This window comes from Thermobia domestica, chromosome 3 (genome assembly GCF_964235325.1).
Source record: "Thermobia domestica chromosome 3, izTheDome1.hap1.1, whole genome shotgun sequence".
NCBI lineage: Eukaryota > Metazoa > Arthropoda > Insecta > Zygentoma > Lepismatidae > Thermobia > Thermobia domestica.
The window spans coordinates 309,692,126-309,709,317 of record NC_137456.1 but is presented as its reverse complement, the minus strand read 5'-3'; the positions used below and the strand labels follow the sequence as shown (position 1 = coordinate 309,709,317).

Here is a 17,192-nt window from a genome sequence, read left to right as displayed (position 1 = left end):
AAAGATAATGGTATATAACAAACTAGGATGTGTGCAAAAATTGAGTTCATACCTAAAATATTTTAGGAGGGAAAAAATATTAGAAACAGAGTTACTTTCCGACCACCCTGTATACCGATATGATTCTATCGTTAAATTTTTCATGTTGGTAGCAGTGAAATCATACCATTGATGTTATTCTTTATTTGTACCTGTTTACTGCTTCATAACATCTATTAAACCAATCGCTAACAATCTGACGCTACGAGTTTTCTGTTTCGTACGTTTTTGGTTTAAATTTACATTGATGAGTATACACATTTCTTTCTATTATTCCTAACAAGTTGTACCATGCACACATCTGGGGGACTAGCGATCTAGACATGTTTGACAAGTGAATCTCACTTTAGGATTACCAAAAGGAGGCAACTTCAGTTCCCTTCTCTCTCTCATATATATATATATATATATATAGGGTGTTAATGAACTATACCGACAAACTTTAAGAGGTGATTCCTCACATCAAAATAAGAAAAAAAAAGTTCATATGGACCTATAGCGAAAAGTGCATAGTTTCAGAGCTAGGGCTGTCCAAAATCGCGAAAAAGCCAAATTTCGAGAGCCCCTATTTCGAATTCGAGAGACTGTGGATGGTGGTTCTTATTAGCGTAAAGGAAGTCACGCATACGCAATCCAAAAATGCATGTTTCATTAATGTTCAATGGGTGTACAGATTATTTCCTGCAGGGTGAAATTCCCAGACATGCGATCAACCGAATTTTGAGATATGCTCTGACTATGATTGGTCCAAAGCAGGCAAACGATAAGTCTTGATACCAGTGAACACAGAATCCTTTGGCGCGATGTCGGGAGTGTTAAGGATAGTCAGCAGCACGGTCTCTTGTCCTCGGAAAAACGCATGGTACGATGGTTTCTTTCACGCTTATAAGTGAAGAAAACGTGAAATATACCGTGACGAAATAAATATCGTCACACGTTATTCCGAACACAAAGAAACATGGAGCTGCCTGTTCGTAACATTTCCGCCTTCCCTCCCAAGCATTGGATGTCCATTGTTGTCAAGGTTTACCTCGTGTCTACTTTGGACCCTTCTTGAAATCAGGGTATATCCGAAAACTCTATCGAAAACATATCTGAGAAATATATCCTGTAGGGAGTACCCTCTACGCCTATTGACAATTGATGAAATATGCACTTTTGAATTGTGTATGTATGGCAACCTTTACGCTGATAAGAACCACAATCCACAGTTTCTGGAATTCGAAATAAGGCCAATTAAAATTGAGAGTTTTCGCGATTTTGTACAGCCCTAGCTCTGAAACTATGCACTTTCCGCCATAGGTCCATATGAACTTTTTCTCTTATTTTGATGTGAAGAATCACCTCTTACAGTTTGTCGGTATAGTTCAATAACACCCTGTATAATATATATATATATGTAAGTCACTCGGACATCCTTTTTTTTTTTTTTTTTTCGTTTTTCCCCTATGTGCAGTGTGTAAAGTAGAATTAAGTTTCGAAGACAGATTTTCGAAAAACAGAACCCAATCTAGCTATCTTTGACACAAGTGTTTATAAGACGGAAGATCAATAAATAACGCACAATATTTTTTTTTTCCCACTCAACATTACACTAATTTAAGACCTAAATATTGGAAGAAAATACTTTAAAGTTCGCTCTGAAATCAGCATTAGCTCGATCACATCTTCTAAGAGCAGAAGCGTGAACTATTGAGCAAAGATGGCGCGTATGTTACAATCGTCTACTTATGCAGAGCAGAGAAATTTAGTTCATTTTTTTGTGGGTAAAAGAAAAACCCCAGTGAAAAACCCCACAGAAAAACAATTCTGTGTACGAGGAAGACTGTACAGCCCGTAGCAACATCTTCAGGTGGTGCAATTTCTTCGAAGAGTAACCAAATGAACTTTACACTTCCGTGTTGCTGCTTCTTTCATGAGAAACTCTTGACTGGCCACCGTTTCAATGATGGTCGAATCAGCCGTGTGGAGATGGCTATGCTCCCAGAAGAGAAACTCCTATATAAGGATATTTTGGAAATTACATCACGATAGAAGAAATGAATTGCAAGATTTGACGAGAATACGTTGAAAAGTAGCTTTAATATGAGCATTTAATTTGTATATATTCTTGACGTGTTATTTATTACATTTTCTTCTACATCAATTGTGCGTTACGTATTGAAACGACCTCGTGGATACCTAGACACACACACACTATATATATATATATATATATATATATATATATATATATATATATATATATATATATATATATATATATATATATATATATATATATATATTCTAATCCCAAACATTAACATAGCTCCAGAGCTGCAAGTTTGATAGAAGCTTCAAAGATAAAATCAACGCTCGTCCCCCCCCCCCAAAAAAAAAAAACTCTTCTCATATTGTCATACGGAATTTATATTTTAACAGTAAATTTTTCAGTTGGTTTAATTTTTTAAGATTAGCGTCCCTTTCAGCAGCCAGGCTATATGAGACGTGGACCTACTGATTAACGAGAAATCCAAACCTCATGAGCTCCTGCTGGGAATCGAACCCGGGTCTCCCACGTCAAAAGCGTGTACGCTAACTGTTACCCACAAGGGAACTCTAAATTATTCAATTATACCTTCTTTTGTTTTTGCTGTAGGATGATTCTTAAATCAAACATTGAAAAGTCACTCCTGCACAAAACGTAATATTATATTATATATATATATATATATATATATATTTCATTCATTACAAACTGAGTAGGGAAACTTTTACATTTCTTATCCTTGTTCTCCGCTCTTTCCTCTTTCTAAAAAGGAAATGTTCTTTGTTACTAAACAGAAACACTGTTCTTTACTTTTCTTGATTTTAACAGCCAAATATGCAAATAATGTTTTCACTAACAAAATAACCCTCTGTGAAGGTTCTGACTTCTTTTGGAACTCACAGTGTTTTATATCAAACGAATATTAACTGACGTGTATAAGCGACTAGAAGAAGCCAAATTATACAGTTCTTGTATACGTGGTATTTCTAATCTACTTCACAACCTATTTCTCTAATCCACTTTTTAATTTCAAATTTATTATTTCATTTCTGAAACAAAAGGAAAAGGAACAGGCCATCCTAAACCTGCTCTACTAGCATAATAGCCCTGCCTAGCTGCATTAGAGTGAAGTGTGCCTGAACCTGTGTTCAGATAGAACACTCGTACAAGAAGTAACAAAATATATCTTTCTAGCAGTTTTACCGTCGTCTTCGTACTGCTTTCTCACCGTTTTTGTTCTTCGTACCCGTAAGAAACGGTTACGTCTATTCACACCTGATGTTGAACTGAAGTGCTTCGTCTTATCGCTATTCCATCAAAAGAATTTTTTTTTTATTGATTAATGTGTAGTGGACAAAGGATCACAGAAAACTAGCTACTGATTACATCAGATGTAATTTTGATAGAATGAAATTGAATACAAGCATGGCTCTTCAGTATCTAACTCTTTAAAAGGAGCCAATTGCATCCTATCATTAGACGAAAGGATAAAACGGAAGGCTGAATCAACAACGAACCAAAAAGTATGCTGTGATGCCCTATATTTAGCTGGAAATGCAGAGCGCGTGCACACAAACAGAAATCACTAGTCACTTCATTTTCGTATAAAAAACGAAAAACGACTGTATTTTGTGTGAGATTTCACACTTGAAAATTTACCAATGAATTGTTCATTTATAGTAATTAGTATTCGTGCATGCAACTGCCTTCTTTAAGTTCTGTTCCGCTAGATTCCACAAAATTATATTTTATCATCGGTTTTATATTTCTTACAAATACACCAGCACGACTTGCACGCCGTAACTGTAAGGTGTTCTCAGTTGTATATCCAAATCATTTTATTAAATCTGTCGTCATCGTGAAACTACACAAAAAGAAACGAACTAAAGAGAGAGAGCACAGAGGGTAACAAAACACTGCTACCATATCGGCAGGATTACATTATATTGCCCACAAAAGCTATATCTTTTCTGCAAGGAAAAACATAATGAAACGGTATGAACACTTATTTAATGAATTCATAGGATGCACATAGAATACTAATAAGGCTTGTACCAACCTAAGCATCCGACCGATAGACAATGGAATTTTGACCGTATATATTTCAACGATGATTGGTCACCTTTATTAGTGTACAAGTGTACAACTCCTTAAGAAATAACGTTGCTTGAAGACTTACACTATCAGAAACTTCAACTGCACTATACACCTAATTTAAAGCACTGTACACACCTTTTTACCAACCATAAGTGTACTTATTCACTGCAGAAAAGAATTACTTGACTGTTGGTGAAGTATTATGCTAGATCTCCTTTGTACTGCTTTCTCTTTACCTTATATAAATTCGGGGACATCAAATCGGCATACTTTATACCTGTACAAACATAAAACTGACCAAAAATATAATTCGGAGTAATGAATACTTGACTGCATTCACATTAGGTTTATATAAAAAGGTCAAAATCGATCAACAGAATTTTTTGGCAGTCGAAATAAAGCACTTCCTTAGATCAGAAGAAATGCTAAAGTGAATGCAATCAAACATTTACAATTCTGAATTACACTTTCTGGTAATCTTTGTGGTTTTGGGCTATCTTGGGAAGTAACGCGTTACTTTGTATGTAGCGTACCAAATTTGCGCTACTTTTTATTTCGTATGAATAACTACAATATATGTATGTTTTTTCGGAAACAAATGTTTCTTTCCTATAGCTAAGTAAGAATTTGTTCTTGCATCTATGTAAAGTGATTCAGAACTTGCAATATTGTGTTTATGAAGTCAACGAAGTACATCAAATTTCCAATAAAGTAACTGTCCGCATGTAAGGATATAGCAGCGCTGTATATCAATCTACAGCTCTAAACATTTACGAAGATTTGGAATAATCAAAATGTATAATAATAATAATAATAATAATAATAATAATAATAATAATAATAATAATAATAATAATAATAATAATACTGCCGTCCTAAGCGAAAAGACCTTAACTCCACATTTTTCGAAAATCGAGATATTGGTATGGGAATGTTCGTAATATAATTCTGCATCTATCTAAAGTGAAATTGACGTGGTTTGACCAATAGGTAGGGGGTAATGACGTCATGAGTGTTTACCTTATGTTCAAAACTGTAACCGAACGTAAGCAAAAAGACCTTAAGTGGCAGTTCATAAGCAAAAATATTTAACTGTATTACCACACAAATTTTAGAGCGTGAAAATATATTTAATAAAGTTTTACTGAAATACAACAAATTTGAACGTACAGCCTAAGCCAAAACGCGTTTTGCTTATTTTCTCGAAAGTATGTGAAATGGAGTTTAGGCCTTTTCGCTTAGCACGGCAGAATAATAATAATAAGTTGTTGTTATTATTATTATTATTGAAAATTGAAATATAAAGAATTCGGACCTAAAAGTAACGCGTTACATTTTTTCAAGTAACTTTAGATACATGATTTTAAAAATTAATGAAAAATAACTACTATTTTGCTATTGCTTAAAACTGTCCCTAAATAAATAAATAAATTCGATCTCATATCCCGGAGTTTGAATATAATTAATGAGGAAGCAAAATAAATGTAAACGAAGAAAAACTGGAACAATGCTTCATTAACCCATTTTTTCTACGGTAAATAAAATATGTTCATATTTTTAAAAAGATAACTCAGCTTTAAATTGTTTCTATAGTGTAAGAAAGTTACAGACAACGTAAATCTTTAAGCGTCACTGATTTCTTAAGGTGAAAAATCGTCGCTGAAACGTATACGGTCACAATTACCACTGGCTATAAGTCGGCTGGTTAGGTGAGTAAAAACTTTATTAATGTATGAACACTGTCAGAAAAGGGCGACAAAACTACACGTTAATTGGCTATGGTAAAATACACAGCGCATAAAAAGGGTGTATTGGTATCTGTAAATCAAATGTTTTCTAAAAAACATAAGACAAAGCTGGCTCAGCAATATTTTTGCTTTACTGCAAGGTAAACTGGGATACGAACTCTTAGAAGTTAACTTAAAGTAAGTTATGCTTATATTTTATAGCATGCACGTAGAACCTCGTCACGTAATGGATGCTACTTAAAAGGAAAAAAAACATACATGCCACTCAATTTGAAATAAATAAGAATACAGAAACTGATTTTAAAAATAAATAAGTGATACCTGATTTATTTGGAGTGTTTGGAAGAACTATCCCCTTCGCATCCCCAGTTGAAATAAATGGTGGGCCCTCCTTTTTCTCGAAGGACGAAGGTGTACTTGAATTACCTGCAACTGAAACAGAAAAGTACAAAAAATTAACCATATTTTGTCTCAATCTGCACTTTTTTTAAATGTTTTACAGATAAACTGCATACATAATTATCAAACGCATTTTAAACAAGCATATTCACGGTCCCAGCACTGATTTAGTGGCTAGTGCGCGCGCGTGTGCTCGTGATCCTCGGTTTGATTTCCGACAGGAGAAGATTAAAAACTGAACGTATTTTGGTAGTTCGGATTCCACCTTAAACTGTAGTCCAGGTCTCATACACCCTCGATCCTGAAAGGGACGTTAAACTTGAACAAAAGAAGTACTCAAGAATATAATAAATAGTATTGGAAGATTGTGGCCTATTTCTTTTCTCAACAAAAACTGAGATACTCTCCATATTCTGTATTGATATAAATCACGCATCTCTACGAATATTCCCAAGTTGTTACAATACTACCATTATTGCCAGGTCCCTTACAGCACAATTTCAAAAGTTTTCATGTTTCACTGGCAAAAACCAACCTTTTAGGCTTGGTCTAAAAATTGTTTTCTTTAATATCACGCCGCAAGTGCCGTCTCTCTCCTCCCTGCCCCGCTTTTCTTCTATAATATTATCAGAATAAGCATTCTCCTTAATATCATAACCCAGGGTTCAAACTGTGTACTTTGGCTGACTTACAGGAGCACCGTGGAATATTTGGGAAGTTCCAATGAAATGTTACTTAGTCTACGCTATTTTCCGGCCAGAATACTATGTCTTACTGATCTTTATGATTGTCTTCCAAAAATGTTCTTATTAAGTGCGTATCGAAATTATGTGTCGTTTTGATCTAGGCCTAAAACCTGAGAGTATTTTAATGAAATGGCAGTAGAGTTCAACGTTTACAAATGTCTAATCGCAAATTTTTTTCCAGGTGCGTCGTTGAAGAGAAGCCCTTTGAGATACTGGTGAGGTATCATGGGTTTTACTGTGGAGGAGCAACGAGGTGTCATAACGATTTTGCCTGCACGGTGCTGACAATGGAGAACAGCTTGACTCTATGCCGTGATCACTATGGATGAAACGCGTATTATTCTGTTCAATCCCAAAACAAAAGGGCGGTCAAAAAGTGGAAACATTTACCTTCATCCCCATCCAAAAACTTGGCACGAATTCCACAAACGAAAATATTCCCTATACTATATCCTGGGATAACAGGGTGGAATTCTAACTGACCCTGTACCAAAGGAACACACGACTGTTTGCAACTTTTGGAAAAGAGATCGCTTTCTGGATTGCAAGAAAATCGACCACAGTTGCAAGTTCAGGATTTCTCCTGCACTGGGACAATGCACCACCGAACAGAAGAGTTGGTACTGTTCTCGACTTTCTGCAGCACAAACACATTCAATCTCTCCGGGAATCACCGTATTCCCCAGATCTTGTTCCCAGCGACTTTTGGCAGTTTCCCATGCTCAAGAATTTCTTGCGAGGCAAACATTGTCATCCAGAAGTTTCTTCGGCATTATCGTAAATCAGTGTCACAAACACATTCCCTAAAATGATTTTGTAGATGCTTTTGCAATGTGAATACACAGACTGCGACTGGGTGTGGAGGAGGATGGGCATCATGTTGAAAAAGTGATGGGAAAGTCTCATAAATATATATATACATGAACATGACTGGAGCTATATAAAAATGGCGCGTACTTTTGGTACACACATCATACTTTTTTTTTCATAAATTGTGGGGAAATTTAAAATCTTTTTCACTTCTTAGGTGCGTCTTAGGTTTGACTTAAGGCGCTATCACAAATCGTTGAACATTCAGGGCGCCAAGAACCGAACAAGTGTAGGAAATCCTTTTATCCTAATTTATATCTATAAATATCCTACCTACAAAATGTACGGTAAAATTATGTGACTGGGCCAGGGTTAAAACACAAGTGTCCGGCTTATCATGCAGGTGTATTAACCAATATGCTAGCTAGCCTTCAACAGACTAACCATGCAATTTTCATCTTCGTGCTCTATGTCAAAGATCACAAGGCTTGAACAAAGACATTAACTATTGTTGAACACATCTTTACAATAGTTAGATATATTGTTGAATACATTTACATTTAAGTCTTAACCTTCTTGATAAGGTCTGGAACGTAATTAACACTGGCATAATTAACAGAGAACAATAATCGCAACGAGATAAAAAGTGGTTGGTGGATGGCAAGGGCCTATACTTAAGATTACCATTCCGGCATTGTCCTTGTGGAAGAAAGGATACTTGGCAAAATCTCAATCAGGATGGTCAGCCATCGGGTTCGAACCTAAGACCTTCCAATTGTGAAGAATAATAGTCTGTGCCAAAAACAGGTATTCTTTGCCCCGTAATGCACGAAGAAGTAGCATATATTATCTGAAACATGAGTCTATATGTCTCTACAACGACAGAAAGTTCCCCACAAATGCAATGAATCTCACTCTGCAGTTTACGACGAATTTAAGAAAGCACTGACGAGCCTATTTCAAAACCTGATCTTGTCCAAACACGACAACAGTCTGGATACAGAAATTAAACAACGCAATTGTTCATATTCAGATAATGAGAGAGCTAATGCAAAAGTCAAATGAACAAACAGACAGTGCCGCATTTCCCATTAGGCCAACTAGGCCCGTGCCCAGAGTGCAAAATTTACGAAGAGCGCAAGATTTAAAAATAAAATAATATTTTAAACTTTTTTCGTGTTCTTTCTTGTTACGAAGTTGTAGGTGTAGCATCCAGTAAGTGGTATTAAACTGTAATAAATTGTTAATTCACTCATTAAGCATAATTTAGTTAATGTTTACGTTAGGGATGAAGGGGTGGAGAAACATGTAATTATTGGGAGCGCCGAGCTCCTAAATACAACACTGCCTACAGACGAATTTGCGCTGTGTTCATTCACTACGGAAAGAACATTTGATTCGAAGATAATATGAACTATTATGAATGTTCTTAAATCTAGCGATGTTAAAAGCAAAGTTACTGATTAACATCTATAAACAAGCCAGTGCAAGCACTCAACTGTTTGGCAGAAGTAGAGATGGAAAGAATCTAGAAGATATGCCAGGATGGTACTATTCCTCGCAAACACGTGTGTTTCAGCTTGTAAACTGGGATAAATATAAATTAAGAACATCTATCCTAGTTTCGATTAGTCTAGTTTCTCTCTGCAAACACACAGATTTGAGCAAGGGAGTCAGGTTTAAAATGGATAAAACGAAAGTGATGTTCAACAAATATGCAAGTGTTTTGATCTATGGATCGGACACAGTATCAGACATACCGTCTGCAGGCTACACAATGCAGCATGGAGAAATCTGTTCTAAAGTTAAAACAAGAATTGGTTAAGGTGGAAAGAAGACAAGAGGAACAAAAAATACACAGACATGACAGTTAACCAGACAAAATAAATCTTTGACTGGACATCCCCTAGCAAAGAATATTTGGAAAAAAGTGTTACAGATCCTTCAACCAGCTGTGAATTGACAATGGTTATTATATGAATGAGTTAAAAAGAGGTAAACTAAAAACCTAAATTTTTGGGAAATCAAAAACTATTTCTTCACCAAATGTATACAGCAAGCACGAAGATAGTCTGCTGAGTGACAAAATGACGCTACGCAAGTTAAGATAAGCGATCTTAAAAAAAGGAAACTGCGAAGGAACAGAAAGTTCTGATTGACTTACTTCTATACACGAATTTGAACTGCTGGGTTGTTGAAGTTCTTTTGTGTACGTACTTCTTTTCTGTTTGTTGATACGCTGACTTGAAACTTTACTAAAGCACAGTTCTTGATAATACAGTATAGCTAAATTGCCATGTAGCACTTTACTCATTATATGGTGGTTGTTTATCTTTCTCCTATTTTTGGATCAAAAGATCCAATATATTTCAGGCAAAAATTTTGTTGTAGTCTTATATCTGGAGAACTACATATAGTGTAGCCAAACTCAAACTATCACTTAACTCAGTACGATGTGCTTATTCCGTAAAAAATACGAAAATTCGATTTAGGGGCCCGTTCAAAAAATTTTGTAGCCCCTGATCCAAAAATGCATCAAAAGATCAAATATATCTCAATCAAAAATTTTCTTGTAGTCCTTATATCTGGAGAAATCCATATAGTGTAGCCAAATCCAACTCAATTTAGGGGCGTTCAAAAAATTTGTGAACCCTGATCCAAAAATTAATTATTAGCCAAGATCGCAATCTTTTGATCCATTTTATGGATCATTCCTAAAATTCTTATTTTCCTATCTTCTACCTTTGGATTAACCAGGATTATCTTCCTCTCTATTACCCCGGTAAACGTAACTCAACTGTATATGCACACATTTAGTTACATATGTTTCGTAGGATGACCCACTTTATACGAGTTTGGTGTCGTATCCTTGGTTTAGGTGTCTAACTAAACTACTAGGTAACGAAAAAATGAAAAACTATGTAAACTTAAAAAGAAAAATAAGAGACTTCAAAAATGCACTAAAAATCGGAAAATAAAATATAAAAAAAAAAAAAAAAATACAATATTAACCAACTTCAACAAAAGTGCTAGAAGTAGAGAATAATAAAAGCGCTAAAAAGCAGATAGTAGTAGTAGTAATAATAATAATAATAATAATAATAATAATAATAATAATAATAATAATAATAATAAAATAATAATAATAATAATAATAATAATAATAATAATAATAATAATAATAATAATAATAATAATAATAATAAAGGGCTTACAGCAGAAAATAATAACAAAACGTTTAAAAGCAAAAATAAATAAATAAATAAATAAAGCTCCTCAAAGCAGAAAATAATTAATTACTATTATCTATAAACAAATTTGAAGTCTGTGCCAAGCCAAACAAATTAATGCCTCATAAAATTATCATCGAAACTAATTTCATATGAAATATTACTTTGTTTGGCTTGTCACAGACTTCACAAATGTTTTACAGGTAATAGTAAGGAATTATCTTGTTTTTACGCGCTTTATTATTACTATTATTACTTCCTGCTATTTAGAGCTTTTATTATTTTCCACTTTTTAACGCTTTTGTTAAAGTCGGTTAATATTGTTTAGTTTTAAAGACAAAGTGCGCAAAACTAAAGGGAGTCCCCGCCCACAGAACTCTCCAAATGACACACACAGACACCTGAGTGAGGTCACCACACAAATTGGCAACGCTGTTACCTAGTCGGCGAGCCTACGAAGCGGCTATAATCTGGAAGCACCAGGAACTAGTGGTCTGCACGGGATCGAGCCGGACTGTATATTTCTTAATATACAACCACATTTCTCGGGCCTAACTTCGTAAATTATATACTGTAAAACGATATCTATCGGACAGTTCTTTCTAGAGAATCTTAAAACAACATTTACATTTATAATTTGAGACGCCGATACTAAAATTCTGATTATCATTAGGCCTATGCAACTGAAAGTAATAATAATAATAATAATAAATAAATAAATAAAAATGATATTTTTGAGTTTTACGTCCCACGATTATGCCGGTTACGCTAAAGGAGACGGTGATGATGAGTAATCAATGAAATGGTGGAATGAAGAAAGTGGGAGGAAACGGGAGAACCCCGAGAAAACCCACGCACACGGTGTTTAACTGAAAGTAAAGCTGTGTAGTGAAGAGAAAAACTAAGAGTAACAGAAATGAAGCAGCTCAAGTGGTAGAGCGTTGGCTTCGCATTCGGGAGGGAGGTCGTGGGTTCGATTCCCGCTGCCGACCATCCTGACTGGGGTTTCCCCAGTCCTACCAGGCAAATGCCGGGATGGTACCTACTAAACAGGCCCTGGACGATACTTTCCCAAATCCTTTCCATTGTTGTTGTTAGAGTATAAAATGACCTCTGAGCTGTATCTGGTGATTGTTAAATAAATAAATATGCCCAGCTTATCTGTAAGTGAAAGTTCTGTTTCTTACACTGAATTAAAGGAATAAAAGCATTCAGAACAAGTTGTCTTATTTTTTTTCTTCTTCAAGTCAATGTTAGTTTATGTTTTAGTTTTTTCTTCTTATTATTATTTGTTTCTTTGGCTGATATCGGAAGCATTTCTTTCACAAATTCTCCGCAAAAAGTGTAGTATTTCCATTCTCACTTGTGAAAAGAGAAATCAAATGTTGCCGAAACTGAATCGCAACACACTAGATGTCGAAATTATTACAAACGGGCTTATCTCGCGCTCATTTCATTACCACACGAGCTCGGGCCTAAAGGCTATAAAACATATTTCGAACTTGGGCCGGGCCCGGCCCGGGCTAAAAATTCCGCCCCGTGCGGACTTCTACCAGGAGCGACTGGACCACTTGGAATTCGGTGCTGAATGGAGTATGTAGTAAGCTTTCACAGAAGAAAGAAGAAGGGGAAACATTGTTTCATGGCGTGTTAAAATTATAAGTAACATTGTTTTATAAAAACATTGGACGAATATTAATTCAATAAATTTTAATATATTTTGTATATTAATGAGTACTGGGCATCAGCCTAATAAGTCTTGTGATTTTTATATCAGTGGCTTTGAATCATCAATTTGGTTTACTGTGGCATGCCATTAATTGTTAGCTTTCCTTGAATGTGGATTATCTGTGTTTCTGGGAGGTTATGAGGAAGCGCATTCCTGCTGTTTGCTACCTTGGCCGGCAACGAGTGAAATTTTAATTTGTTATGAGGATTTGTTAGTTCCCGGATCATTTAATTTAGGATTTTACTTTATGATCCTTTTAATTAAATGAGCTGGCGTTCACTATATATATATATACTAGCGTTAATTATTCGCTTTTTGGCTAGAATAAAAAAAAATTAGTAATATGATTCGTTAGTCAATCACTTTTTACTATTAATGAAATGCTCTCTGATATATTGGTCATTTTCAATCATTTTTATGTATCTCCTTCCTCCCCCAAGTTGTGAGGCTGAATCTGGATTTATACGACATCGGAAAAAAGTAAAGAAAAAATGAAATGAAGCAAAATCTTTAAGTTTTACGTTCCACGGTTTTGCCGACTAGGCTAAAGGAGACGGTGATGATGAGAAATGAAGAAAATGGTCGAATGAAGAAAGTGGCAGGAAACGGAAGAACACCGAGAAAACTCATGCAAAACGGCGTTTGTCCACCACAAAGTAAAGAAAAAAGGAATTTACTAAAAATTTACCTCCATTTTCTTAACGCTACGTTTGTCTAATTACACACAGAAAAACGAAAGAAAGTTAAATTAAAAAAGATTGCAATCATAAGATATCGTAGTCAGATGAAGCAACTTTCAAGTTGAACTGACATATCAATCGCCATAATTGTGTAAGGAAACGTAGGGTAATTAGAAACACTTAACACCCCACTCCCCCTATGCGTCAGATGTGTGAAGCAACTATGTGTAATTGTAGCCTTACTTGTTGCCAAACAAAAACATTTATTTTTGTTCTCTTGCTATATTATCGTTGGAAATTATGTAAATTTTTTCAAAGCATTAAAAAAAAAAAAAAAAATAGTTTACAAAATTTAGTGTTCACTTTAAAAGTTAATGTGTCTAGTACTAGTTGAGATAGATTTTGCAAACTTGGTCCATACAAGGTACACTGCATACTTTACAACCTGTTAAAAGCTCATGACTTTCTGGACAGTGTTACTGTACGTATCAATCAAAGATTCGGAAGGTCATGCCTATAGCATGTGGGGTAAAAGGGAATGCTGAAGTGGGGTAAATGGGAATATAGATGTAAGAGAATGTTATGCATGAATGGGGGGAAAAGGGACCAGTATGAGCGTAATGCTTCTTTTTGTACCTTGTGCAGAATTGTGCTCTTTACAATCCAAAATGCATGATATTTTGTTAAAATTTACTATGCTTACTTCAGTTACGCTTTGTATGAAGCTTTTTCTGCAGAATTGTGTCCTGTACAATACATTTGCTAGAGTTTTTCCGAGGAGGCCTATTAAGCTAATTTTGACGTTCACTCTGCAGACTTCCCGCTGACTTACGTTTACTTTTATCATTTGACTAACAACACTATTTTACTTAGAACAGAAGTAATGTTTCTTATATACATAACTTAAAAACATGTTTAACTTGCTTTGCTTATTGTTGTTTCTTTGTTGCCTCGAATGGTACATTTTTCATATTTACATTCTTTTTTTTTTCGTTTTTCTTTATAGTATTATTAAGACTTATACACACTTTTATTTTCATTTACTTCTCTTATTTCGGTGAACACATTTTGTCCCAAAACCTCATGATTTAACTTTTGATCCTTATTTCACGATATGCTGTTTCTTGTTGAATTTGTGTGTAAAATTTGCCAAATTGTCTTTTTACGATTTTGTATGTTTTACAATAGCCGTAAACAGGTTTTTTCTTTCATTAACCATAACTTTGTCACTATTTGTGGTATTGCAATAAATCAGACACTATTGAAAAGAGCAGAAAGCGCTCTTTATTCCTATATACCCCAAATGCACAACATACCTAATGCATGAGATATGGATGGGATGTTCCTATTTACCCCGACTTGTGGGGTAAATAGGAACACCTGACTTTTTTTTTTTTAACAAAAATATGTGTAACCCAAAAATGGTAAGTAACATTAAATTAGTGCTTGGCTCAGAAAGACAACACATGAGGCTACATTTTAACAAAACCAGCTTTTTCCTAGAGCAATTCGTAAGAAAGTTATTCGCTGTTGAAGTTGAAGTTTGCAAAAAGTGTTCCTAATTACCCCACTTTCCCTTATATTTTCGCGTTGCTAAAACCTACGTGTCGTTTTGGAAAAAATGTCAACTTATAAGGAGTTACAGTTTGAGCTGGCATTTCTTCAATGGGAATAATAGGGCCGATATTTTTTGGTTGAACTGTTTATCAAGATAAATATTTACATATAGTACAAACTGAATTCTGGCCCTGAGTTCAAAATCAGAATGACATTTACTCTCAACAGAATGGTGGTATGCGTTAAACTTTTGGGAACGGTTAAATATTCATTTTCAGGGCAGGTGGATAGGATGACGTGGAGCAAATGAGTGGTCATCAAGGTCACCAGACCTAACACTACCTGACTTTTTTGTGGGGTGTATTGAAAGATCTTGTTTACAGCCTGAAATTAAAAAAAAAAAAAAATCTCCGAGTTAAGCAATTCCCGACAAATTTTCTGAAATTAACATGGAAATATGTCAAAAGGTTTGTACAAATGTTCAACATTGTATTGAACAAGAAGGTGAGTATTTTGAAAATATTACTTAATCTCAACGAGTGGCGTTGTTTTGTTGTTTTCATGGAGCAATACTTAATTTCTCAGAAACTATTGTACATTATTTTATACGTGTAACTACTTTAATGAATTTGAGTAATTAAAAAATGGCGTTACTTATGCCGCATTCTGTATATATTTATATATGCGAGTGTCAATGGCACAAAGTGTGTCTCACGAAACGCAAACGGACCTTCAGGGATTCGATTTGTACGAAACAGGAATTTCATTGTTTCGTGTGTGCAATAGAACATGAATTAGTAATACTGCTTTAGATAACAAAATTTAATAAAATCCCCTGGGCTTTTTTACAATCCTGGATTTTTCACTGCTCTCTATAATCCGGCCGTGATCTACTCCGACACATCTAGTAATTGGCATTCTGTTGTGAACTTCTTGCGAGTAGGAGCCATAATGTCACTAGATAGACGGATACCGACCATATGCAATATGGTAACTAATAAAGCGCAACCAAAGAAGTGCAGTAAACCTCGAAAACAGTGACATTCTGCAGAAAATATCAAATTACAAGATAAAATCTGTTTTCCTTCCTTCCTCTCATTTATGCATATTGTGTATATCGAATGTAGGAAAGTATGATGACCAAACGGTATAGTTTTCCTTGCAACTTGTAGCGCACAAAAACAAACAGCTTAGTCCTGCCACCATCCCAGCTACGCCCATTGCTTTTGGAACATGGTAAACATTCCCGTGGTTACAGATATGAATCCCATCATGAAGGTACCTGGCACAGGTAAAAAAGTACTAGGTGAATTGTAATTTTTGATCAAGTATCTCTGAATCACACCTACACTTACAGTAAATTTGGGCCTATGTTTAGCTGAAGGGGTCCAGCTCTTTTCTTTGAAAAAAATGTTAAAATTTTGGTAATTTCTGTTCACATTCGGTTAGTTTAGGATAGGTTAGGTTAGTTTGCGTTATATTAGTGTAGGGGTTCCGTATAATTTTCCAAAAAATGATAGAATTTCGCTTATTTATACTAATATTAGGTTAGTTTAAGTTAGCTTAGGTTAGTTTATGTTACCTTAAGTTAGATTTGGTTACGTCTAAGTACTTGCATCATTCATTTCTCCTGTAAATTTTGTGTTTTTACGTGCTTCTGGACCCCCTTGTACTAAACATACTTCTAAATTTGCACCTAGGAGTAGATTTCATTACGAAAGGTAAACATGTAATTAACTTACGTACATATCCATATTGTAAATCTCCACCCAAAGTAAAACGTCTATTGGTAAACTGAAATATTTGGTCGCCGGCGACCGGAAATTCGTGCGCTGTCCTAGAAGTCTCTAAGTTAAACTTGAAACCTCCAACTAAAAGCAATCATATAAAGCTGAACAGCTATAAATCGGAATGATGGGCATATTATTTCCGGAGAAACATTAATGACAGCACAATTTCTGTATACACTTAATACGCCTTCGCTGATTTGATACAGCTGTGTTGCACCTGACCAACAACTGATACTATTAGAGGTACCGTAAGATTTTGATATGTTCGATGTTTCACTTAAATATAGCATATACGTATCTGTGTATTTAATTTAGTAGTTCTGAGTATGACAATT

The 17,192-nt window shown here is 35.0% G+C and overlaps 1 protein-coding gene across 2 annotated transcripts in view; it reads right to left on the bottom strand.

The window, feature by feature from the left end:
- Nucleotides 1–17,192, bottom strand: part of Orp8 (Oxysterol-binding protein-related protein 8) — a 108,080-nt gene that overhangs the window by 90,100 nt on the left and 788 nt on the right. For both annotated transcript variants that reach the window (XM_081752573.1, XM_081752574.1), the window contains exon 2: nucleotides 6,238–6,348. In XM_081752573.1, coding sequence (XP_081608699.1) covers nucleotides 6,238–6,348 — 111 coding nt within the window. The remainder of the gene's footprint in view (nucleotides 1–6,237; nucleotides 6,349–17,192) is intronic.